The sequence below is a fragment of the Nyctibius grandis genome, chromosome 6 (genome assembly GCF_013368605.1).
Source record: "Nyctibius grandis isolate bNycGra1 chromosome 6, bNycGra1.pri, whole genome shotgun sequence".
Taxonomy (NCBI): domain Eukaryota; kingdom Metazoa; phylum Chordata; class Aves; order Nyctibiiformes; family Nyctibiidae; genus Nyctibius; species Nyctibius grandis.
The window spans coordinates 78,580,541-78,606,125 of NC_090663.1; the positions used below are offsets into that span (position 1 = coordinate 78,580,541).

At 39.5% G+C, this 25,585-nt stretch overlaps 3 protein-coding genes across 6 annotated transcripts in view; all 3 read right to left on the reverse strand.

Moving 5' to 3' along the window:
- HSPA4L (heat shock protein family A (Hsp70) member 4 like) overlaps nt 1-9,872 on the reverse strand; it is a 31,958-nt gene extending 22,086 nt beyond the window's left edge. For 2 of the 3 annotated variants that reach the window (XM_068402687.1, XM_068402686.1), the window contains exons 1-5: nt 9,550-9,872; nt 5,003-5,060; nt 3,396-3,536; nt 1,731-1,853; nt 129-228 (exon numbers count right to left, since the gene is read on the reverse strand). In XM_068402687.1, the coding sequence (XP_068258788.1) occupies nt 129-228; nt 1,731-1,853; nt 3,396-3,536; nt 5,003-5,060; nt 9,550-9,656 (529 nt within the window). In that variant the 5' untranslated portion in view covers nt 9,657-9,872. The remainder of the gene's footprint in view (nt 1-128; nt 229-1,730; nt 1,854-3,395; nt 3,537-5,002; nt 5,061-9,549) is intronic. The other variant, XM_068402688.1, reaches the window with a different exon arrangement.
- A 2,905-nt stretch (nt 9,873-12,777) lies between these two features.
- Nucleotides 12,778-21,362, reverse strand: SLC25A31 (solute carrier family 25 member 31). Its single transcript, XM_068404182.1, is given in 9 exon segments — nt 12,778-12,944; nt 12,947-12,977; nt 16,570-16,606; nt 16,608-16,693; nt 16,953-16,965; nt 16,967-17,102; nt 18,374-18,491; nt 21,045-21,172; nt 21,347-21,362. Coding segments are annotated over 9 exon segments (732 nt in total).
- Nucleotides 21,363-23,479: 2,117 nt separating this feature from the next.
- The window catches only part of INTU (inturned planar cell polarity protein), a 48,124-nt gene continuing 46,018 nt past the window's right edge, over nt 23,480-25,585 (reverse strand). For both annotated transcript variants that reach the window (XM_068403515.1, XM_068403516.1), the window contains exon 16: nt 23,480-24,300. In XM_068403515.1, coding sequence (XP_068259616.1) covers nt 24,189-24,300 — 112 coding nt within the window. In that variant the 3' untranslated portion in view covers nt 23,480-24,188. The remainder of the gene's footprint in view (nt 24,301-25,585) is intronic.

Below are 25,585 nucleotides of genomic sequence, written 5' to 3' on the forward strand. Positions count from 1 at the left end.
TCCCAAGCTGGATTGGGCAGCACTAGCCTGGATAGCTTTTTCCCAAGCTCCAAATTGCATAACAGCAGTATGTCATCACCCTCACAGATTCAATAGCCTGAATAGGTAAAAGTGTTGCTGCCCCTTACCTGCTGTAGTTTCATTCATCAGCTTCAGACAATTTAATCCTGCGATCTGTGCAGCTGCCATTACAGACCTTCTCTCAGCATCAGTGAAAAAACTAGGTATCTGTTTCCAAAAAAATAATTACACAGGATATTATCAAATATGGACTTTTTTAATTTAAAGAAGTCAGACTTACCCATTAAGAAACCCTATAAATTTCAATACCACAAGAAACTGATATAAGCTAACCTCAGATTAATAAGGCAGTTTGAATAAAACAGCTAGGTAATTCATTTTAGTACATATTTTAATTAAAATTTCAAAATATGAGAAAAATGAAGGGACATGCGGAGTTGTTTTAAACAAAGTAGATTTAAGCACCAAAAAACCCTGAAAATGTTTTCTCAGATTCTTCTGATGAGTCTTTGATCTTAAAATCATACCAATTTCTGAAAACAGCCATGCAGCACAAAAATCAACACAATAAATATTTATACATAGCCCTAAAATAAGTTACTGCAGAAGCTCTGCAGTGGTGCTGGAACTAAATCTAGTGCTGAACTAAACTTTGTGTTACAACTGAATCTGTATCCATTTTTCAGTTATCACCTCTACCAGAGTGCCAGTGTACAGTGTGCTACAATACTCAGTTCCACCAAAAATAGCCAAAGCACAACCAGAGCCCATTTAGAAACTGGCTGCAATCAGTTGCCGTATCTTCAACTTCAGTCAAGCTTAAGACACAGAACTGCATTCATAGTCTATTTTGTTAGCTACCATTGGGGTCTATTACCGAGGATCCTTGTTTGTGTGGGAGGTATTCTTTGTCAGTGTCTTTGTATACCATAAGGAAGCAAGGAAAAAGATCAAAGCAGATTTCTAACAGCTGAAGTATACAGTCTTCCTGTTGCCATGTCTGCCTGACAAAGAAGGGATAACCCCAATACTTCATGCCCAGACTTTTCACCAAAGCAAGAGCAGAAGTGAAGCAGTAAACAAAAACAATGTGAAAAGCAGACATTTAGGGTTTCATACCAGGAACAAATCACCTCTTGTCTTCAAGCTTCTCCCCCCACCCCCATGGGTGAGGACACTAGCTAAAAAAAACCCAACACAAGTAAAGCAGCCAAATAAAAAGATCTTTTCAAACAAATGCAGGTAGTTTGGGCTTCTCAAGTTGCCTGTATAACCCTCAGAACCATAAAGTTCAGACAACTCCCAAGTGCACTACAACCCATCGGTGTTCAACTAGGTAACACTGAAGAAATTTAACATGAATTTGGGAAGGTTCTTTGGAAATGAGAAGATATGCTTACACATAGGGCAGTTCCCATTTATAACAGGAACTACGGTAACCAGGATTACTATACCTAGTTAGCCAGTCTGGATCAGCTTAAGTATGTTCTTTCTGAAAGCACACTCTTGATTTAACAAATTTTCCATCTTCTCACACACGATTACAGAAGTATTCTCATTTGGAAAAACCTACAATAAAGGCCCATTTCTAGTATGATGCAATTTCTGTCCACTACTTGTATCTCTTACCACTGCACCATGGCATAAATGGTAGTAGCTTACATAAAGTTATCAATAGAAAGAACTGCAATAAATATGTTACAACTTACTGAAATCACACAGTCTGCCACTGGTTTCTTCAAAGCACTTTCAGAAGTCTCTTTAAGTTTGGCCAATAACATTCCTGTAATCTGTTCAATTGCAAAGAGTCTCTCTTCATCTAGGTATCTCACCTGAAACAGAGAATTGCAATTCTGTAATAGATCATCACAACTTTTCTCTAAGATGTGCCACTTGGACATTTTTTGTCATTTTGAGCAATTACACCCAAGGTTAACACCAGACTCGGGACACAAATAACTCTATATCAACTGATGCTACGCATTTCTGCTACCTACAACAAATCGTAACAGTTCTGTTAGTTAAGGTTTCCCACAAAACAATTTTCAGCTGAACACCTGCATTATCTCAAGGGGCTACTCACAAAGCTACAGTATTTTTGCTGTTTGGCGTTTTTTAATTAAAAAAAACGAGACAGAAAATGCATAATGAACATAGAATCACATTTGTCCTAACATGAGCTAAAACCAAGAGTTTTGGAGCAAACCCAAGGAACATTTGCTCCCTGCAAGGGCCACTCAAGTACATGAGGCAGGGAAGGGGCAAAAGAGGCAGTTCTAACAGCCCTGCCCTTCTCAGGAAACACATCTGAATCTTCAGCCCTCGTGTGAGGCTCTATGTCCTGAATTCCTGACAAGGTGCTGTCTCTCTGGCAAACTCAAACACTCCTGTGCAGGGAAACCCAGAAAGATGAGCAGCAGCTATATTTACACTGGCAATTAGTATAATATGAGCAGGTACACAGAACAAAAGAAACTCACTTTGTGTGGTATAAAGCCCTGCCAGAAAGCAACCCAAAGTGCACTGAGTGAGGATGATTGCTTCAGAAGTGCACTCCTGATCCAAATTAAAATGCTAAAAGATAAGACACTTTTAGACACCGAAGCAGAAAGCCTGAGCTTTGACAAGTGCAGTTTCCACCCTTCAGTTTGGAAGCAAATTAAAAGTAACTTGTTTGGATTACATCTTCAGAGTGTTATCTTGTTTTCCTGAAACTTGGTCTCTGCATGTCTGTAGGACCTAAACTCAGATGAGGCTAATAATCACCCACTGTAATTATATGCATTTGAAGGTAAATCTAGTAAGGTACGGTGAAAAGCTACTCATGTGACTATAGGAAGCTAATACAATTGATGAGAAACCTCAATGGACATATCAGAGAAAGTACAGTACTTCAGCAGATGTTACTGCAGGGAATAAAACATTCTTCATCTCTTGGTAACTGCAGATTTATTACACGGTCAATTTTATTGAAGGTGAATGAAACAAACGTGACCTTTTCTGGGGTGAGAGCTATTAACATTTTATAACATACCTGTATGGGAGACAATGCAATACCTTTTTACACTACTTCACTACTAGAAGACATGAGTACGTAATACAGAGCAAGTACTCTAGATCTTCCCGAACATTTAAAGAAGTGAATGCATTACAAGGAGAAATGAGAAACACAGCAAAACTGTGCTAAGGCAGGCTCTGTAAAAAATAAAAGGTGATAATGTACTGTTATCACCTGACACTTCTCAAATATTAAGAACGTATTTAGAGTTTTCTTAAGGAAAATGTAAGTCAGTTCAAATACGAGGTTAAGTGACAAAGGTGCAAAGTGCTCCCCTCTACCACTAAAGATACTCTGCACAAAGCTGTTAACTCACCTTTACTCCTACGGAGCCGTTCGGCATCTTCTGAAGTTCATAGGGAAGTTTGGCCCTTTCAGCTTGTATGTAAGGATCTTCAAACGGTCTTCCGTGCAGTTTTTTGAAACCATGTAAGGTATTTTTTACATTTGTGACAATCTGTGGAAAAAGATACTTTATTTTTAATTAACCATGGCATGCAGACTATAAGACGACCATCCAGAAAGGAACTCTTGTCATGTTGGGCTTAATGTAAATACTGGAGACCCACGTCAAGCCCCACGCATTTACTGGGAAGCAAAGAGTGGGGGGAGAGAAAGAAGCATCTATTTTTTACTCTACGGTCTCCATTAAAAAATTTCAAATTTACTTCCCTCTTTAATATTCATTAGCTTGCTGCCATCAATTTCACTGTACTTTTTATTTTAAAGGAGCTTTCCGATACAGCACCCAATATTTGAGATCATGTTACGTATTGTTGCAATCGCTGCCTGCGGGAGTAAATGAAGTTATTAGCTACATTAACCTTAAATGAAGCTTCAACAAATTAAACGCATTTCACTTCCTTTGAAGTTCTCCCCTAATTCAGATCCCATCTGGACATAAAGCCCCGCCCCCAACCTATTCTCTGATCAGTGTTTCAACCTAATTACTTTAAGAACAGACTTCTAAGTAAAGAAAGGACCCGAACAAACAAATCCCAACAAACACAGTATTTAAGCTATCAACAGAAATTACTCCAGGGCAACCTTCTCCAAGATAAACTAGTCTAGTTTACTCGTCTAAATAGCAAACTTCATAGCTGGGAAGAGTACTGACAGGACACCTTCTCGCCAGCCAAGATCAGGGGTTGAGCTCAGATAAAAAGTGTAAAGTTTCTCAGAACGAAAGTGATACAGCCTCTGCATATACTGACTGCTCACAGTACTACCGGTGGGCTCTATTACCTTCATATCTGCCAGGCAAGTTTCCAGTTACCTACACTCTACACTAAGGGGAAGGAAGTCCTCAGCATGCTAACATGATGCATGGATGCAAAGTAAGAGGGTTAGACCCGATCTGAATTTGTAGATTCACACTGGCTATTATGAATTTTACATATTCTCCTTCCAAAGGAAGGTTTTCCTAGGTTGCAAGTGAATTTACAGAGGATCAGACAAATTGTTCAAAGTTCCAAATTGAGACAGTAAGATACTAAGATGCGTTCATTTCACATTACAAACAACAACCAGTATAGCTACCAAACTTCTATTGTTCAACTTCAGTTTCAACTTTTCTAAAACACAAGCACAGTATTCTTCCCCACCCTCAATGGAGATTTAATTATCAACTCTATTCTTGCTGTCATGAGTAAACAAGAAAAAAAATTTTTTACTGGGAAAGAAACAAGGTTTTCTGTTTCTTCCCATTTTTTATTCTGAATCATGAAACAACGCAGAAATACTGTTTCTATTTTAATACAGGGAATATATTGTTAAAGCAGTAAGCTATCACTGTGAAATGCACACTTATTGTAGAAAATTTACTTAAAATGGAAAAATATCAAGCTTATTCACTACTTTTCTTTCCACAGTTCAACAGGAGACAAGTCAGGTAAGTTATACAAGACGTTTTGACCCATTTACCTGGCTCTTTGCTGCATTCCCAATGGCTCGGGTCTTGGATCCTAAAGATATACATGCTCTAAGTAAAAACAGGAAAAAAAAAATAAATTCAGCTTTAAAAGAAAACATCATAAAATATTTCCATGGTACTTTAAAACACACACAAAAATTAAAGTAGCAGAACATGGATGTGGTATTTAACAGCATTATTGCATGAAGTACCAGAACTTGCAGTGGAATTCTAGTTATTTTGTTCTTTGCAAATTAGTTTAGAAACTGCAAGCAACTGCAATTGTTTTCATTATAACTGCATTTAAGGAATTCTTTAAAAGCTTATGTGTTCTACAAATCTTACCATGAAGGTAAGGAATTAATAGCTACTTTTGGGTCACAGCTTATAACCAAAGCAGCCTGTGACATTTAATTTAAAAACCTGAACTTTACCAGTCAGGTTTTCTTGACTCAACCACCCTGAATTCCGACAGTATCACAGTCACACTGTAAGAGCCATTTGCAATAATAATCACAAGACAACAAGAAAAAAACACCTAAGCCCAAGGTAGCTGAACAGCCCAGTTCTACAAACTGTCAAGCCCTTCCCATGACTGATGACTACCAGGTACACACTGCAAACAGGCAAAAGGGGAGATGTCTGGAACAGCTCCCAGCCACCAAGGGCTTGGGAAGCTTTACAGTGTTCCATGGCCCCCTCCAGCTTGCTTCTTTGCAGGTTACCACTGAGCACCCCTCTCGGCCTCGCCTCTGGCTCTAGCAAAGGCTGCCCCAGGTCCCCAGCCACCATCTGGCCACCTCACTACTGCCTTTGGGAACTTTTTTTTCTTTGGAAGTTACCATTGCTACACCTTCACTTTACAGATTTGAACTAAAACTCTTCCCCCAAAATGGAACTGATCTGGCTAAAACCATTCAGTACTGAATAACACACACAACCCAGATGTCATGCGGTTCAAATTTGTTTAATGAATGCACAAAGGTCACTATAGTAGACTGCTTCCTGCCTCCTCTCCATCATCACTACAATGAGGGCACTGTATGTAATTTGATAGTATTATCTAGCAACCTCTTCTGCTGTAACACCACACTGACCATCCAAAACCTTCTCCAGGTTTAACTGCTGCAAACAGACAATGCATTGCCCTACATTTTCAAATCTGTAGTTCAGCTTTCGCAGACGGCTTTAACAATTTTTAATGTTGCTTAACACTACAGTTCCAAATTATACTTTGTAATAATTAAGAAAAATCATATAAAAGAACAATTTAGAAAGGGTGCAAATTGGTTTACAAGACATTTATTTTATGGATAATAACATGCTAATGCCATTATATCACACCTGTTCAGTGTAGGAATTTGACTCTGTTGACAGACAGCATTACTTGCAAATACCCCTATGCAGAGCATGAAGCATCAAGTCAGAAGCTACTTAGCCCACCACAGTTTCTGCCACGATCTACTTCAACCACTCAGTTCCAGCACAAGGGGCTGGATGGTTTCTCCCTCCCTTGGCTGGGAAGCAGAGGTGTCAAAAAATAAAACCTCTTTGGCTCCAAACACTTCAGTTGTATCCAAGACGGCCCTTTAGGAAGCACATCCACGACAAGGATACAGATGTGACAACTGAATTGTCTCCCCCACCACTACCCTCAGCCTGCTTTGAAGTGAGCTTTAGAACAGTACTCAGACTTTTCCAAAGGTAGCAAATCTCTTCACCAGAAGGACACTTCCATCCTCTCCATGCATTATTTTGAAGAAGATGATACCTCATAATTTTAATTACAGTTTGTGATTACACTAATTACACACGGTCTGAAAAAAGTTACTTAAAAAATTACGAGCTATCAACAATCAACTGTTTTCCCACAAAACGCCAGTGGTGAGGCACAGGCCTTGAAAGGGCCGTTTGCCATGAGTTTAAGACACCCAGCAGGACAGAAACACATGCAACAGACTTGCTGGAGTTCCCAGCTCGGAAAAAGACAAGTGTCAGTGAACATCCAAAGAGACTCTAAGGCCAAAAGCCTTAAAAAGTACAAGTTCTACTGAAATGGATGGCTTAACGGCAGAATCTTTTTCCTTTCTTTCCAAAATACTTGTGCTAAAGCTTCGAAGACAATGCACCTTTTACAAACAAACACTAACAGTCCCATGCCTTAGATTACAGGATGTAGGTTTTTGGCAAACAATAAAGGATCACCTGAACGTTTTAACAACTGGGACAGTGGATTTATGACTTGAGTGCTGTATTAAATTGTGATAATACCTATCTTCCATAAGTCTACACTGCTTTTGTCTGCAGCAGTGAAGTATGCTTGCACTAACACCATACTGTTCACAGCAGTATTGCACAGGTATCTGAACCAGCTCCAAAACTGGAAGCTGGCTGCACTAATTAGCCTTGCCCAGAAAGAGCAATTAGCACTGTAGACCACAGCCAGGACTGTCCTATCTTTAGGACCTAACCCAGTATCTTTACACAGCTTAGTAACAACACACTGCCCATGAAAGTGTATTAGCTTGTCCAGAGCTAGAGCTAGTTCATGTATTTTTACAATGTGCTACACACACACAACAAACATTAACACTTTGTATTTCTGGGAGCAAGTCCCAAGTATTTGGGACATATCCAATTAATGTTAACTATTAGCTAACTTCAAGCATCTAAATGATGTAAGCACCTCTACAGGAACATATAAATAAAGAGTTCATTTACTGTGTTGCTATGTGTAATAAGCAGAAAAGTTTTGATGATTTAAGAGTCAGATCTGCCTACATCACTCCTGTTTTGAGTAAGGTTTACTTACTATGATAAACTTCCATAACAGTAATAAACCTGTTATATTTCCACTTACTTTATTGGTTTGCCTTAAGGCAACAGCATTAGAAAGGAAGCTCCTTATGTTCTCCTATATTACATTTTAGAGAAAGAAAAGAAAAAAGCCAGCAAAAATATCACTTTAAGTGAGATAACTACTGCCTTTAGGTATCTGTGCACTCCAGATGCTCTCTTGCTAACTGTCCTTTAAACCCCTTTCATAATCACTTTGCAAATGTCTTGGAAGTACAGTTGCTCAGACATTAATGTGACAAATATTAAATGCACAGAAACCTACGTGAAACCTACCTGCAAAGAACACACTCCAAGAATAGCTAAGAATTGTAACTGCTCCTTATCATAAGGGGGAAGGAAAATTGCAGCTGCCTCAGGATTATTTGGGCAACAGTTTCAGGGGCTTCCTTGCACAGAATTTGAGAAGTCCCAGAATTTCAGTTCTCATAAAACGTGCACAAGGATAATGGCTTCTTGAGAGTTAATGTGAGAAGTATATTTTTCCAAGCAGTAAAAAGAATTTTAAAAAGTATTCCCATTAATACATACAGTATGAGTTTTAGCACTCAACTTCTTTGTACTTTTAAAAAAAAACTTTTTAGAAAGCAACACAAAACCTACATTTCTCGGAGATCAAAAAGACAGCATTGCTGAAGTTACCGTGGCCTCACATCGCAGAAACAGCTTTCTGCTGTTGGCTACAAATTCCTTTTATAAAAGGAATCACTCTCCAAAACCCGATTTTTATGAGTATTACACGAATTCCTGAATCCTTCTTGACAATTATGCACAGATGGAGCTCTAAAAAGCCTAGACGTATCCCATAGAAACAGCAGAGGAAAATCTCCACCTACTCTTGCGTATCCCATCATCACGGACGTTGCCCACTGCCCCCCCCTTTCTTCCAAGACCTCGGTATTCCACGGCCAGCAGATGCATCGCGGTGCAAGTAAGAACAGGTTTAAGGAGAGGGAACTCATGGCTCCACTTCCCCGTTTCCCTGGTGAATCACAACCTCCTCCTCCCCACTCTCACCACCACTCCATCATAAAATTGTTAGTGAAAACGCTCCAAGCCCCGGTAACCAGTCGAGAGTTGGGGAAACACACACACTTAACCGAGATCTTTGCTACGCGGAATGAAAGTGTCACAAGGACAAACAAAAAAAAACCCCAACCCCATTGTGCCTCCAGAGCCGGGATGCACATCCAGCACAGCGCGGTATTTCAAGGACACGGAACAGGCAAAAGCTGAGGGGGGGGGCAAATGTTTCTCGCATGCCCTCCTGCCCCGACATACCCGTTTCTGCGCCTGCTTAAAACGCTTCTCCTCTCACCGAGAAAGGGGCTCTCGCCCGGCAAGAGCGGCCGCACACGGCTCCTGAACGATAGCGAGGCCTCGGCCACCGACGGGGTCTGGGCGCCGGCCGGCAAATCCCCGCTCCTCTCCCGCTGAGGGAGCCGGAGAAGCAACCGGCACGGGGCCGGGGCGTTCGAGCCGCCCGAGGGGCGCCCAGGAGCCGCGGAGAGGACAAGGCCCTGCGGGGACACACACGCGGCTCCACCCGCCCCACAGCGCTCGGCCGCCTCAGGGAACCCAGGACGCCGGGCGGGGACGGGAGGAGGAGGAAAAGAGGGCAGCTGGGCTCGCCGGTGCGGCGACGAGAGAGAAAAGCGCCGCGGGGTGCGCGGGCGAGCGGCCCGGGAGCGCCGGTACTCACGGGGTGCAGCGGTCGCTATACTCATTGGCGATGGTCTCGATACCGCCGCTCCGCGCCACGCCGATGTAGCAGTTGAGGAAGCCGAGGTCAATGCCGACCACGGACATGGCTGCGCCTGGTGCTTCCCGCACCCCGCCGGCCTCTGACTACAGCGGCAGCGGCGACCGTCTGGGCTGCTGGGACCCGGCTCCTCACCCGCGACTCTCCCCCACTGCGGCGCACCGGCCACCAACCGTCACCTACTGTCCTCTGCGCAGGCGCGCTGTGCCGGCTGGCGGGGAATCCGCCCGGCGCCGGCGCCGGCTTCGGCTCTTTCCGGAAGCGCTCGGGCTACGCGAGCTGCGCGAGCTGCGGCCGACGCGCGTTCGAGAAGGATCTGGAAGGGGAGGGAGAGGGCGCTACCTAGAGCGACAGCCCGCGCCCTGACGTCAGCGCTGCGGCGGGACACGCCCCCGCCCCCCCTTAAAGGGGCCGCCGGGCGGGTGGGAGCGGCCGCCCCTCACCTCAGGAGGCGGCCCGCCTTAATGGCGGCTGGTGCCTTGCCCTGAACGCCTACAATTTTAATATAAAAGTTGGTTGCAACACAATATAATTTGATGTGATTATAACAATCTAGTGCGATTAGCGCTGGGCGGCGATGAGGCCGATTAATGCAATTGGCCTCGGCCGCTGTGAGACACCCGCGGGGCCCAGGCCTGCTGGCCCACGGCCCTGCCCGCTCAGCGCTGGGGCGAGCCCCCTGTTCTGGTGGAGATGGATGGCCTGGGCCGCTCCAAAAACTCCTGGAGCCCCAAGGCGCGGGGTTAGCCCTGTATCGGAAAGCCAAGGTACGCATCGACAGTGAAACCCAGGCGTGCGTGTCTGAAGCAGCGGTGGGGATTGCTGCTGGTGCCAGGGACGGGCAGAGGCTTCGGGCCTTCAAGTCCTGTCTTTCTCCCTCCCAGCACCATCACATAGAGAAGAGCTGCCCCCAGTTTGTGCCGACGTATTCCCAGAAGCACCTTGATCTTCGTCATTTTTCTTTCCTAGAAAAACATCTCGAAACCCGAGTATCTCTACTGCAGTTACCCCATTTTTTATGAGTATCATTTTAAGTATGGAGGACCGAAACTGTACAAAACATACCTCTAGGCTGGAAGAGCTCCGTAAGTATTTCTTTGCTTCTAAAAATGACATCTCAGTTTCTCACAGCAATATGACATCTTTCTGACACAGCATATAACACTGTGCTGCACAGTTTTGTTCTACTGGAGAGACTAAAAATAAGCGCTAAACCACTAAACTAGATTCGCATCCCTGTCAGGAGGTCTGATTATCTCCCCATTTTTATTGTTTCAATGGTCTACTTCACAACTAGAATTTTCTCACTGAAGATGACAGATGCCATTTCCCCTGAAACCTCCAGAAGCAAGAGAAGCCACTGTAAAATAGTTATATGTGAAACAACTACTGTTTATTAGTACAAGCAATTAACCACTTCATTTTCATTGCTAGTATTAAGATCAGAAAGGCAAACTGGGTCCAGGCCTATCTGCGGTAGCCAGGGAGACAAATCCCAACTCAGGTTTCTACTCTGCTGTTTCAATCCCTGTTACAAAACCAGTTCTCGGTGATTCAAGGTATTGCAGCATCCTGCTTCTGCAGCACCACCTGAGGCTAACTCCTGACTGAAAAGAAACCTTGGGCCAAGAGATTATATGCAAATACTCTTGTGTAGCTATGCAACATTACTAAGTCAGGCCCAGCAGAAATTGTGCAACTTTGCAGCAGGGTGACAAGCTATCACTGCAGAAGTGCTGGCATGTCTCACATCTCGGTAGGATAAATCAGCCTGTACGCAGCTTCGTGCTGCCACTGCAGCATTGTTTCTGGCAACCAAGACATCTGGTTTCAAGCTGCAGTCAGGAAAACAGATGCATGTAGACATTCATGATAGCAAGAAGAAAGTGCCAATGGCCTTTTTATTTGCTTTGTCAAGAGTAAGACTGTTACGCATTGGAGATGAGATCGTAAGCAGGACAAGCCAAACTCTTAAAGTATTTAATGGAAGTCTTGTTTGCGTGCTTCAGTGACATACTGATTGCCCGGTCTGCGAGTATGAACAAAATTCAGTCAAGTCAGATTAGCCTCAAACTTGCCTGAGCATATCCCCCCCCAATCAGCTGCTGGCTCTGTAGCAATCTTGGAATTAGTGTTGTCCGAGTCTTTCCAATTCTTGGTCTGTGGATCACATCTGATTTGTTAGCAGGTAAAAAAATATTTGTACTAACTCAAGTAGTTAAGGGTTTTGTGTGAAACAATGGTTGTGGAGAAATGTTAGGAATGCTGCTAGCCTTAATTTCTTTGAAACCGAACATTTAAATAAAGGCCTCCTAAATGCTTTCTTGAGTCCCTAAGTTGTCAATATTCCACAAAGTTTCGCTTCTTTCTTCTTTTCCTGTTGAAAATTATTACCTCAGAAATAAAAATGAGAGTCTCCTCATTTATGTACACTGTAAGAATTATCCTCAATACTGAGAAGAATCCTCAGCCATTTAAAATTCCCTCAAGAAGCAACGTATTCAGTGTTCTGAGTTTCCACGTGCTTGTGTCTCCACATTTTTGGGCCATGTTTTGGCTTAAAATGCTGCCAGCCAGACTACAGTCTTCTCAATGTTGTTTGAGGGATGGGACAGAGAGAAAAGTGAGTTGCTCTATTTCTTAATGCCAATTTAAAAAAAAAAAAAAAGGAAACTCCTTTGCTGTCTTGACTTGTGCTTTGAAATACCGTGAAAACACATCAGCAGGCTAGAAACAGGTTCTCGTTTTGCTGTGGCTCATGCAGAAGCTGTAGCAGGCTGATACGTACATCTACTTATAACAATGGGCTCTGCTGACAGGCTGCTGGGGAAAACTGCTGTTACCAAAATATATTCAAGTACTTGCCGTAACTTAAAATTCAAGATTTATAACATTTAGTATGAATAAAATGGAAACATTGAGGACATTGAGAACTTTAAACAAGGGGCAAGTATTTTCTTGGATTCATTTCTTGAATGAAATGAAAACAGTGCTCTTTAGTTCCCTGAAAACAATTTATTTAATTTAGTACATGCTTAGTCACAAAAACATGCAAGTAATTTCTTAAAAGTACTGTTTGTATAACATTTAAACTAAAAATACGCTATGCAAACAATGAGAATTCTGTCATGAACACTGTACAAACAAAATAGATGTTCACTCGCTATTTTAATCAGACCCTGGACTCTCTGAAACATCAAGATTAAAAATGTCCTTAATTTTGTCGTAAACAACCAGCACTAAGGCTCCTCCTGTTGCATGAGGGATGTTGGAGGGTGCTCCACGGATGAAAGCATTAAGCCCCTCTCACTCATATATTTTCATAAAGCAGTCAGCGTCCCTGTATATTGATGTTCAGTCTCCCCGCTCTGCACACAAATAATAAGGACAAATCATTACTGCACTGCACTGAGAAGGAAACTTCGGGGCCCAGCAAAATTTGTCTTTCTTTAGTAAAGAACACTAAGGAACTTTTTCCTAATGTTTCACTTACTGCAAAGCAGTGATCTTTTAACTAATAAATATTTATCTGATGTAATGCTCTGTTAGCTGGTTCCAATAGCTAAATTTAGAAAGGCTGTGATCCTTCTTCTGATGCTTCTTTTAAGCTTTGCTGGGCAAGTAGAAGGCTTAGGAATTAAACGAGGTCACTCCAGTCCTAAGGGTGCTCTGAATTGTTTCAATGCTATTAAAACTTCCACAGCTCATTTTTTTTCCCTTCTTTAGTACAACTGAAATACTTTTATACCAATTAGATTTCAGTTCATCAGTAATCAGTGGAGTCCTCTAAAAGGTCTTGACTAGCATGATAATGTAAAAACACAGGAAGGCTAAGGAGGAGCGCAGTCCAGTTTTCCTCTAGCCCACCTTGTTTCTGAGCATTAATTTGCTTGACAAATGAAAACAAAGCAAAAAAGGAGGATTTGTTAGAGACCTCAACACTATGTTCGCTAAAACTGGCTTCAAGTGCTTACAGGTGAAGGAAATAAAGGATGACAAGCAGTGAATGTTCACATGCACACATACGACTGTTTCTGTACAAGTCAGGGCTGAAGTACTCAACTCTCCCTTCAGCTTTTTTCAAGCGCAGTATGACTGAAAATCATCCCAACTCCTTAAGTTTTGAAAATTTCAACAGTGGAGCAGGGACAGCCCAGAGGAATGTTTTGTAGCCATTCTCTGCACAGCAGGGCACTTGGGAAATACTCTTGCCTGCTGTGGAACCCAGCATAATGACGACAGCAAATCTCTCAGATACTCTGAGTAACACCGCAGCTCTGACAAAGCGTTTTTTTGTAGATGTGCTTGGTGGAGTGTCAGACAATTCCTGTTTTGGAACTGCAGCCTCTTCAGGATTTGAGGACTGTGTTAGGCACTGACATGGGTTTTTGTCTTCCCTTGCAAAAAAACCCCACACTTTTTTTTTCAGAGATTAATCCAAAATCATTATCTTCATGTGAAATTCTACTGGAACGACGACACTAGTTTTTTTACTTAATGTTGAAGATTTGACTTAAATTAGCTACATCTTAAGTCAAATCCACCTGCAATATCAAGGTAAGGTTCTATGCTCTCTATAATGGCAGAACGATAATCGTGCCTACCTCAGGCCTTTGTGATATCCTTTGCAGCTAGTGAAGTGACATTTGAATTTTCTGATGGAAGACAGTGTTCCATTTTGTTACACCTTCTGTTAGTGTCACCGAAATCGGGAATAAAACTTCTTAACACCAATGTTAAGGCACATCTTTATTACAGCGCTGGGCAGCACGGGGGGTAGCCCCTCCAAAGCCGTGCGTGCCCCCCTTGATAATTCACCTTGTATTTATGTAGTAAAATGTTACATATTCATCACAATTCTAAAGATAGCCATACATATTCATAACTTTTCCCCGAAAAGGCGGTGAGTTCCAAGAAATCATTTCCATAGCCTCTGCCTTTAACTCCTCCTGGTTGCGCACGCGCAGTTTCTTCTGGTGGTCATGGGCCGGGGTCTCAGGGATGAAGGCTGTATGTCTTCCTCGCTGTGCACTTTTCACCTCTTCTCCTTGCGCAGGCGTAGTAGTCCCTTGGCTCTTGGTCAAACCTCCGTACCAGTTCTCGATGGGTTTTGCACAACCGTAATGTTCTGTACCATTCTAAGGATATGCTTAGGTAGTTAATTTATGCATCAGGTTGATAAGATAAAGAATTTAAAGAACTTCTCAACCCCCACGACAGCTCATAGGCAAATCAAAGAGCAAGTAAAAGAGAAGGAAAAAGGCAGAATACAGCATCCCTTCCCCATTATACCTGACCTACTAAACCTATCATTTTGTGATTAAACTGAATTCTATTTAATTTCGAATATTTGTAACATTAGGAATCAAGGTATGAGATCACTATAGATACAGGAAATACATCTATGATAAATATTCACATAAATCAATATAAATAAGCCTAGGAACATAGCTAGAAAGCATTTAAAATATTTTGCTTTGAATCAACGTGAATATATGCAAATAAAAGGATATTTGGTAATGGTTATTACTGCTTAGCTGACAGAAATCAACTTTGATGAAAGCAGTAACTGTACCGTGCTCATTATTTCAGAAAGTTATCCCATCTGGCAAATAGGCTTTTAACTGAAGAAATCAAAGGTGCTGTATTTAATTCAGGGCTTCCTCTCAGATCAGAATAAGCATCATGGTAAGAAATTGCTAAAAATCATACTAATCAGCTTTATTGTACCTGAAGCTTCAGAACTACATGAATGAAACAAGAACACCACATGAAATATATTTATACGTCCACAACATATACACGTCCTCTCATTCTCATCCTCTTTTGTGCTAGTAAACCCATTACCTGATTTCGTATTATTATAATTTATGTTTTTAATGATCTTGCACTATTCTCTATCCTAGTGATAAGTTAATGACCAGAAACACATGTGATTCTTTGGCAAGGCCTCAAGAAGCACAGTGCTTACGAATAAAGACAGCATTAACTGTAGGCCTACTGCTGATTAAGCAGTGAAGCAGAACCTGAAGACAGTGAAATTATATTTAGTCTGAAAAGAAGTAGTCAGTAGTGCTAATGGTGTTTTGCCTACTGTAAGCTTCAAAGTTTCTGTTAGTTGGGACAGATGACCAGAGGTATGCAGGCATTATGTAAGAATCCAAGTATTCCCTGGAATTTTTTGAAAGCACCTAAGCAAGTCCTATGTCAGCATTTATTTTGGTTTTCTTTTGACTTTCTGGAATATCAAGAGAAAAGAAGACACTCCTGAAACAAAACGTAGTGACACTTCTTTGAAACTAACAACTTCTTTCTATTATCAGATGGCAAAACTTCCTCAGGGATGCAGGAACAAGGTCCTGCTTTTTCAAGGGCATTTTTGTGGTTTTTTTTTTTTTTTCATGTTTGAGGATGATCTTCAAGGCAAGAACTTATTATTAAATGTACTTCAAATGCTACTGAACTAGCTAGTAAAATTACCTAATAGCCAGCAACAAGATCCAACCTTAATTACTAATAGTACACTATCATGCCCATCACATGCTGAGAAGTACTTCTCAGCTTGTACTGAGCTTTGAAGATTACTGATTCTACCTCACACCTGAAGAACACCCGTATGCTACAAAGACATTTTTCTAACTGCATTAGCTGAGATAATAAAGGATATTATTCTACCCACAAACCTATCTTACTCCAAATATCTGGCTTCTGAGTAGGAAAAACAAAACAGCTCCTGTCTTTCCACTAAAACTTCTCACCAAGCCCTGAACAGAACATACTTTTACCAGGCTCCCACAATACTATAATTTAATTTTTCTTCTTATCTTTCTGGAGATGTTTCCACTTCTCTTCTGAATAGAGTCTTGCCTGCTGTAAGGCTATACAGCGCTTCAATGAGCACATCAAACTTGAAAAATCTAGTAAGTAATTTTCAGAAAAGGATTGCAAGCTAGACCATACCAGCATCATCATCGGTCTCCTCACAGTGTCAAAAGGATGACAGCTTTCCTGAGCAAGTAGTTACAACTTGAGCAATGAAAAAGGAAAGAATGAATGGAGTTTGGTTTGGATTTGGCAATAATCCCTGCAAAATAAAACAAAAATGGAAGTGTGTACAAATTCTGTAAAATGTATATCGAATCCAGCAGATATCAAGTATAATTTTGATCAGATCTATTGTTAATCCTACTGTAAAATGACTTAGCTCTTCAGTAATATACTCTTATTGAGCACAAATAACTGTAAAGACAAAAGCTGTAACTAACACCCTCATTAGTTCATAATAAATATTCAACAGATCATGATAAAGATTTAAAACATGCATTTTCGTTCGTAAAAGCCACCTTAATGGTGTCATCCAAAATCGGAGGCTCGGTATACAATGATTCCCTGTACTGAAACACCAAAACCCTGGTACAGGCCAGGAAGTCCATCTGTCTTTGCAATGTTTATAATACAGTCACCAAGTCCCTGGAACTGTTGCTCAGCAGCACCTAATATAAAAGAAATTTATGCACATTGTTATGCATTACAAAAGGCCTTCTCTTTAGTACAAACCACTCTGCATGACTGAAACATTTAAATGTATTAGATCGTTGTTTCCCTCCACTTATGAAAGAAGCATAAAGAAGAAATCAAGACACATGGTTGAAGACAGTTTATGCGAACAGATAGTGGTATCCAGTTGCTGAAACACTTTCAGGTCAAATACCTACCATTCCAATTTTGTCCTCATTCAGCAGAATGCTTATGCATGAATTTTCTCTCTCTGGAAAGAATTTTTTCTATGTAATACCATGCTTGCACTTCCTCCCCACACATTCTTACTCAGATTTATTAGAAGTGTTACTCGTTTCAGCTTTTCCCTACACTGGAACACTAGCCACAACCTGTGACAAAGTTAAAAAAATCCACTTTTTATGTCTGTAGATTTTTCATCTGTTTCCACATTTCATATGGTAACTACACCCAAGCTCTTAGGATACTCTACAGGTGAAAACACAGCAAGCAATAAACTGATCTTTGAAGGAAGAACTTCAAACTGTACACCTTCTTATACTGAAGGTATCATGAAAATATTAATTAAGCCCAAGTACAGGGCACAGAAAGCAATAGGTAGGGTCAAGCAGCCAGTTCCCAGGACAGCCCTGCACAGCACAGACAGTAACTAGAGTTGACTTGTCCTGTTACAGGCAAGCCAGGAAAGCCAACAACGATAGAGAAAGCAGGGGTTTCCTTCTCTCTGCTGCAAAGCCTTCTAGACACTGTTTTCGGGAAATTAATTTTATCTATGTGAATGAATGAAATAAACATCCAGAGACATATACAACCCAAAATCTTTGTTGAAAATCTTCAGTTGATATGCTTGATATAGAACAAGAATGGTCATTAGCTCTTCAGATGACACCCCATAAAACCATAGGTTAGCAAAAATTAAACTCCTCTAGTTTCTGGCATCCCAAGTTGGCAAAATTCAGTTAAACTTTTGCATACAGAATCTAAAACTAACACAAAACTTTGAGAGCTATGCTATAGCACTGTTTCCAAGGAGTCCTCTTTCACTCACCTTCATCCTCTCTTTTTCAATAAAGATTGTTCATTTCTTAATACTTTTTAAGTTTGCAATTGTGCAATGGTAACTTTTTAAGTAATAGAAAGAATTCTAATACTGTTGAATATTGGTCTACCTCTAAAATGAAGTAAATATAACCGACCTGAGGGACATCAGATAAAACTGGACCTGCCATTTAAGAGATTTCACTGCCTTTCCCAATGTCAGCAGCTAAAGGAGTTTGTGCCAAGTCTAAGGGGTACACTACACACATGGCTGTTGCTCCTGCTGCTCCGCCAGAAGCCACGTTTGCCAAAAAACATTTCCAGAACTGAAACACAAAAATTACTGTATGCAGTTATGAAAATACAGTATTACCATACTATAATACTGACCTTTGTTGTAGATACTAAATGAAACTTTAAAGCATGAAGTATTTGTATTATTATTTATTATTTTGTATTATTTACAAAATAATAAAGAAACATGGCAGTCTCAGAGTAAGTCCTGTACTGGGGTATTTAAAAATTTCCACTTGTAAAGATTCCCTGGCTATTCTTATATTTATTAAAAAATAGTTATAAGCTATTTTCATCTTCAGCTTCTGAATTATATGGTGCTCTTGTGACCCATATAGCAGGTAACATCTTTCTCATCTATAATCATCCAGTCCTCCATAACTATTGGCCTGTGGATCTCCCTGACGCAACAATTGTGCATCAGCTCTCCGTGACGGGGGAACAGGGAAACATAAAAATCAGTGTGCTTACTTTCACTGTGGCCAATACTGTTTACCAAATAAGAAAAAGCTAATCACAGTAGAAGAAACATTTTGCATACTATTTTTAGGTCGTGATACATGACATAGCTCTGTTGACTTAAACAGCATCACAGGTGTATCTTGTGTAGTAAATGCAGACCATGTAGATGTACATAAATAAATCACTGTTTATTTGCTGGTTTGGTAACAGCAACACTGTAGCTGTAGTAGTATGGATCCCAGTGTAGCTTAACTGCCCTAATATTTTATTAGTTGTACAGAAGGCTTTGCAACCTGCCCTAGCTCATGTTGCTGCATAAACCTTTGCTAGCTGTAGTAGCAAGCAGGAGAGGGGGCAGCTGCAATCTGAAGATGCTTCTTCACTGTGCCAGTATTACCTTCAACACCACGTCTGCAATGTAGATATAGCCTCTCTTCTTTAACAGAAGTTCCTTTGCACTTCACAATCGAAAGGTTTCAGTAATTATTATGTTTTTTAAAAGATAATCCAGCTAAGCATAAACTAATGCATGTCACCATATTGTCTTCCCCATTTCCTATCCTGCACAAAACATGTAAGAAAGCATCCAAAGACCCTGAGCTTCAACAATGGATATGCTACTTTGCTTAATACCGTACTTCTAAAGAAATTAATCTTGAGTGCTATTCATGGAATGCTTCTAAAATTTGAGTCACAAGCTCATACACATGTAAGCCATCTGGAAACACTTCCTAGGAGACGGAAAGGAGATTTGAAGAACTATAAACACTGTGTTATTTACATCATGCATGTTTTACTTCTTCCACTGTAAGAAAAGAAAGAAACGAGCAACCTTAAACTCTTTACATTCAAAGCAACTGTAATTGAAAAAGGACTGCTTAAGAATTTGCATGCAATACTCTGAGATAAATCAAACTTTAGTGACTGACAGCATTCCTCCTGGTCAGCACCACCAGAAAAGCCTGTGGCAAGAAAAGTTTCTGGCACTGTCGTAAAAAACCGTCAACAAGAGAAAGCACAGGATTTTTGTTTAAATAATCAAAACCTAACCGAAGAAATCCTAAAACAGATAACCTAAGACAGACACAAATAAAGCAGATTTTCCAGCTATTTTATTTTCCAGCTATTTTCACATTAAGCAAATTAGATACGAAGAACTACTTTTCTGTTCTGCTGATATGAATGAATTTTATGTAATTTGTCAAATGCCAATATCAACATTTCATATTCCAAGACCAAGATTTCTTGTAATTAGTTCCTTAGACCTCTGTGTTTTTCAATAATCCATCCAAGTTAAGGGACTTTTCCCAAGAACACAGGATTGCAAGGCAAGGCAGCAGAGCCCAAAAGTTTAATTGCCTTTTTGAGCTATAATCTACAACTGCTCCTTTTCTGGCACATTGTACAAAATGAAGTTCTTAAAATGCTTTAACTATTGATAAGTACATTTCTAGCTTTACGTGTAGGAAGAAATCAGTTTTTAGTGTGAAGCATTACTTATCTACAGCAGTAATACGCACTTTACAATCTGTAAGTTTTTTCTAACGCATACGAATGATTATCAAGAAAATAATGTGAAAAAAATTAAAATGAGAGTCTCCTGCTTGAGGGACACAACCCAAGAACTTCACACATTAGAATAAAAGCAGCTGTAATTTCACGTGAGTGAAATTACAAACATAAAGGTTTTTGAGACTAGAGTACATGTTAATGCAATCTTAACTGTGAGAACATAATTGGCGTTTTTGACAAAGCCCAGAAACACAGGTGTCTGAGTCTAAAACTTTTAATATCCATTTTAATACTTCCATCAATTAACTCCAAAATAATTACACGTCCTGAACAAAACTTTGAAAATTATGACTGGGGTTATAAGCAGTTATTTACATGCACCTCACAAAGTCATTGATCATTAAAGATTAAAAAACCAGATTTCATTGCCTTCAACAATAAGCTACACAGTAAGCCATGCTCACTCTTCCTCGTTATAAAATAAGCTCATTACAAAATCTTATCTATACACCACCACTAATTACCAGTCATGCTGAGAGAAAGAATTGCACAGCTCTTGACCAGATCTGGTTTGTTTATTAAACAGAACTAATATGCAAGGGATTATTTACCTGTTTTTCTTTATCCACTTTGGACATGAAAATCTGTTTGTATTTGTCCTTAAAAGCAAAGTTTAGAGCCTGTGTTGGGAAATACTGTATAATATTTGCCAGATTGCCACGCCAAAAGCTTAAAAATCCTACAGAAAAAGAAATGGATCTTTAAAATAACATTTCCAAAGTTTATACTACACCAAGTGTATTATACAACATTCCTTCTATTGTTTTTACTTTGGTATGAGCTGTAACAAAGGCCAAAAATGTTCCTTTTCAGGTCCATTTAGTATGGGAAATCTGGATATTCTGACACTTACCAACAGATGTATGCATTCGGTGTTAGCACAAGAAAATCTAAAACTGCAAGTGAAACATCCACAATGCTGAGAAACAGGCAAGATTTTCAACTTCCTTACTTCATACATTTCTAAGGCTAGGGACACCTATGTAAACTGCAGTCTGGAAACTGCAGAATAGAAGAATGTTTCACAGAACTGTGCAGAAATTGTGTTGCTGAAGTAGCCTGCCTATGCATTTTCGCTTCCGTAGGGGGTGCTCAGGCTCCATATTAAAGCAATGACGAACGGCTTAGACAGGTATCGGGAACTTGGTAGGGCTTTTGTGATTATATTCTTCTTCTAAATTAAAAAAACATCACTTTGGACACTAAGATAAATGTGGAAGAAGCTAAATGGAGCTGAGGAGGTAGTGCAGGAGCAAATGTTATGTGGGTTAAGAGAAAAAATGTCTGTGAGGATGTTCACAAAGAACATTTTTCAATGTTAATATCAAAGATACCTAAAATCTGTGTTCTGTAGGAAATGAAATCCTATCATCCTTTGGAGCTCTTTTTAAACATACTCTTAAAAATCTGTGAAATACAGTCTCTCCTCAGTTGACTAACAAAACAACCGATAAAAATCTCCTTAGGTGTAGTATCAACACAATTAATGCAAATTTTGCCGCATTTTGTTGCTGAATTACACTGCTTTGAGTAAAAAAGTTGTACCACGCTTGGATGCCCTTAATTCTGTTTAAGGTATGGTTTCTTATGAAGGAGCAAGCCAGCCTAAATAGCTGATGGGTACTGAAGGACCTTCAGTTCTTTTCTCCACGCACATCTACATATTCACACTGTTTCTTCTGCATTGACTTAATGGTGTGTTAGTAAGCTGAGTTTAACTGAGTACTGGCAGCAAAGTAACCTAGTTTGACTAAACACAAAGATTTAGATACAAGTTCACCGTCCTCTTTTAAAAGCATTCATCTTTTTTAGCATTCAAACCATACAGTCCAGCCTTTAAGATTGAAACAAGAGACAAACATCAGCAAAATTACCCTTTTCCATACAGATACACACTCATGTGCGCACACACACACAGGTAGGTTCTGTAAAAGCTGTTAAACCTGCTAAAAGCAGTGCAGCAAAGACTGCTTGCTTTTCTATGTTCCTTCTTCCATCTACAACTAAATCTAATACTCAAACCTCACATATTTTAGTCTTTTAAAAGGTGCTGTTCAGATGTCATCCATACTATTACATGTTTTTATTTTTCAAACTGTGTAAATCTCCCATCACTTGATTTACAGATGGGGAACACTCTAAAGCACTATTGATATAACTCAGTTCTGTATGTCTCAAACTGAAATACTATTTCTCATTTTCTAGAACTGTTCATTCTGGAGAAGGGTGATTAACAAAATCTTCAATCATATGCTTAAACGTCAGGCCTAAGACTTCTGCTTGGAACTAAAGCAACTGTTGAATGATTCAAGACAAGCTGTGAATCACTCTGTGAGGGTGGGCAGTTATAAGCATTTGATTGACTATTTTAGAACTAAACAGTGTAATTTACTAGGGAAAACAAGATCTAAAGATTTGATCATGAGAGCCTATAGAATTGCATTTACTTTCGTGAATACTTAAAACTTTTTGATCCCATTGTTTAAAATGCAACTTCAGTCATGCATTTTATGAAAAGCACTCATGAAAAGCAAGTAGAAACAGCAGAAAGAAACAAAATGTACTGTTGACATGGAACATGATGAAATGCTATGCAGATGACCAGATGTAAATGTGCTGGCTGGGGGTAAAAAGACCTCAAAAAATCTTACATTTTAAACTAAACTTTAGTAAAAAAAGCTTTAGGAGCAGCTGGTCTGTAGATTACAAACATTTTAACAATTTGTAGGAAAGCTGAATTTTGTAGAAGAATTCAGATTTTGCAAACGTCTTGCCTTCTCTTGTCTTACATGGATGTAACCTAACACTTTTTGTAATACCCAGCTGTAAATTGTGGAAGATCTAGCTAAACAAATATTGTTTAAATAAACAAAAGAGAAAATATGTTAAGTCAAAAAAAAAAGAATAACGCTTTACTGGTCTTTGACAAATAGACATTTTTATTATGAAATTAAGAATATAAAATGAGTCCATGCATAGGTCTTAAAATCGTCACCCCCTTTCCCTCCCATCTTCTTTTGTGCCTTCAAAATTGCGTTTTAACAAACATAAGTATTATTTATAGTTAAAACTCATCAAGTCGAGTAAAACATCAACCACACTATAGTCCTCAACTGTGCAGGAGACCATACTGGCAAAAATGAGAAGCCATTAGTTTTGTGAGGCTAAGTGCCATGAATTGGCTGAAAGACTTCTTCCTGGTTTGAATTAACACAATGTTACTGAAAACATTCAGTATTTTTCATGCCCTCAGCGGCGCAAAATTTTAATTAACTGGAAAACTTTTTTTTTCCCCTCCATCACCAATTGCCAGATATTCAGAGAGTACTATGAAGATATCAGCTTATAATTTTACATTGCATATTATATGCATAGTATACGCTGAACAGCAGTGAATGTACAAATTATGTGTTTTCATAGAATAAAGTTATGATCAGGATAAATAATTCGACCGTATATAAAAATAAGAACTTTGGTTCTCTGAAATCTTTTTAAGTATTCAATTGATGAGATCATTGGAATCATCACTGAAATTTTACCTGTGTCATACCACAAGGTAGATTTATTTTTTTAAAAAGCACTTCAAAGATATGCTATGGCTGGGCACCACAACTGAGTTAATTTCTCCTTATATTGGAAGCCCTTTAAAGAGATGACAACACCCCACAGGATGGCTGAATGTTCAGGAAGCTCATCTACGTAGCTAAGCCAAAGGACAGTTTAAAGGCCAGTTCAACAGCAGCTTCTGTGACTGAGTCATGAAAACAGACATAACACTCCTGAGGTTTTGGATGTAGAATGAGTCTCCTGGAAAAAAAAGAAAAAAAAAAAAAGAAAATTATCATAGGTGTTAGCTTTTTCTCCTCAACTGTTTGATATATTCTGGTAAAACTCTGAGGTTTCTGTTAGATGTTAAAAACAACTGCTGTGTAAGACAGCTAGCAAATTTCTGTGGCTCTCCTGCATTATCTTACTTCTTCCAATACATTAGATTTTTCAATCAAGTTATTCTCTGCTCAGTTTTCTCAAGACTGTGCATGGAAAAAATATCTTCAAGTTTTCAAGATCTATTTGTATGGTATTGGTGTGTTTGTAGTAATCCAAGTTTCCGGGCTACAAGGTGCAATCATGGTACCTGGGAGCAGGCCCCAGTATTTGCAAATTTACTAATTTTTAAACTTAGTACATCTGGGTACATTCCCACATGTCAATCTACTAAGCTCTTTTAGGGAAAGAGCTAAAATAGGAAAGCTGTTAATACCTGTGCATAACTGTGTGTAGCATTATAGCACAGCTTATAGCTCTGCAAATACTAAGGGACTGCCCCGATGTAACATGTTGTTTGATAATGGAGAGACTGAGAAATTATTTTTTAAAAGATATCAACTGCATTGTAAACATTTTTAAATGTTTAAATTAAACATCTTAATTTTTCCAACCCCAAGGATGGCACACAAACTGCAGTTGTGTACATTCATGGTGGGAATTGTTTTTCTTTTTTCTCTTTAACATCTGACTTGAAGGCAAACAGGTTGAACAAAAGCTCTGTTAGACAATTTCTGCATTATTATTCCTGGCAGGTATAATTACCTGTGGATGATATTTCCTCTCATTGTATCAGAAAAAAAGTTCTTGTGCCATATTCAGAAATGTACGTTGCTGTTTTCTGACTTTCCTATTTGCGCAATAGGTGAACTAGTAGAAAATTATAACTTAATGAATTAATAAAGCATAATCATTTATCTTCCTTTCACCCCTTGCCTATACTGAATTTGGTTTTCATATGGTGAAAGCACAGCTTCCATTTAACTGGGTATTTGCATTTTTTCTTTCTATTTATCTAGTAGAAATAACAAATACAGAAGACAAATGTAGAAAAGAAGGAAACATCCTGTTGACTGACGACTCCTAATACGAGTGTCTGCTTACTGGAACTAAAATGTAGACAGACAAAATACAGTAGATGGAGGAAAGAATAACATATGAGAAGTAGTGGCTACAGAATAGGGCTTACTGACTTAGACTCAAACAATTACAAGATCTGATATGTTCCGAATTGTGAAGAAATGATACATACTACTTTCTCATTACA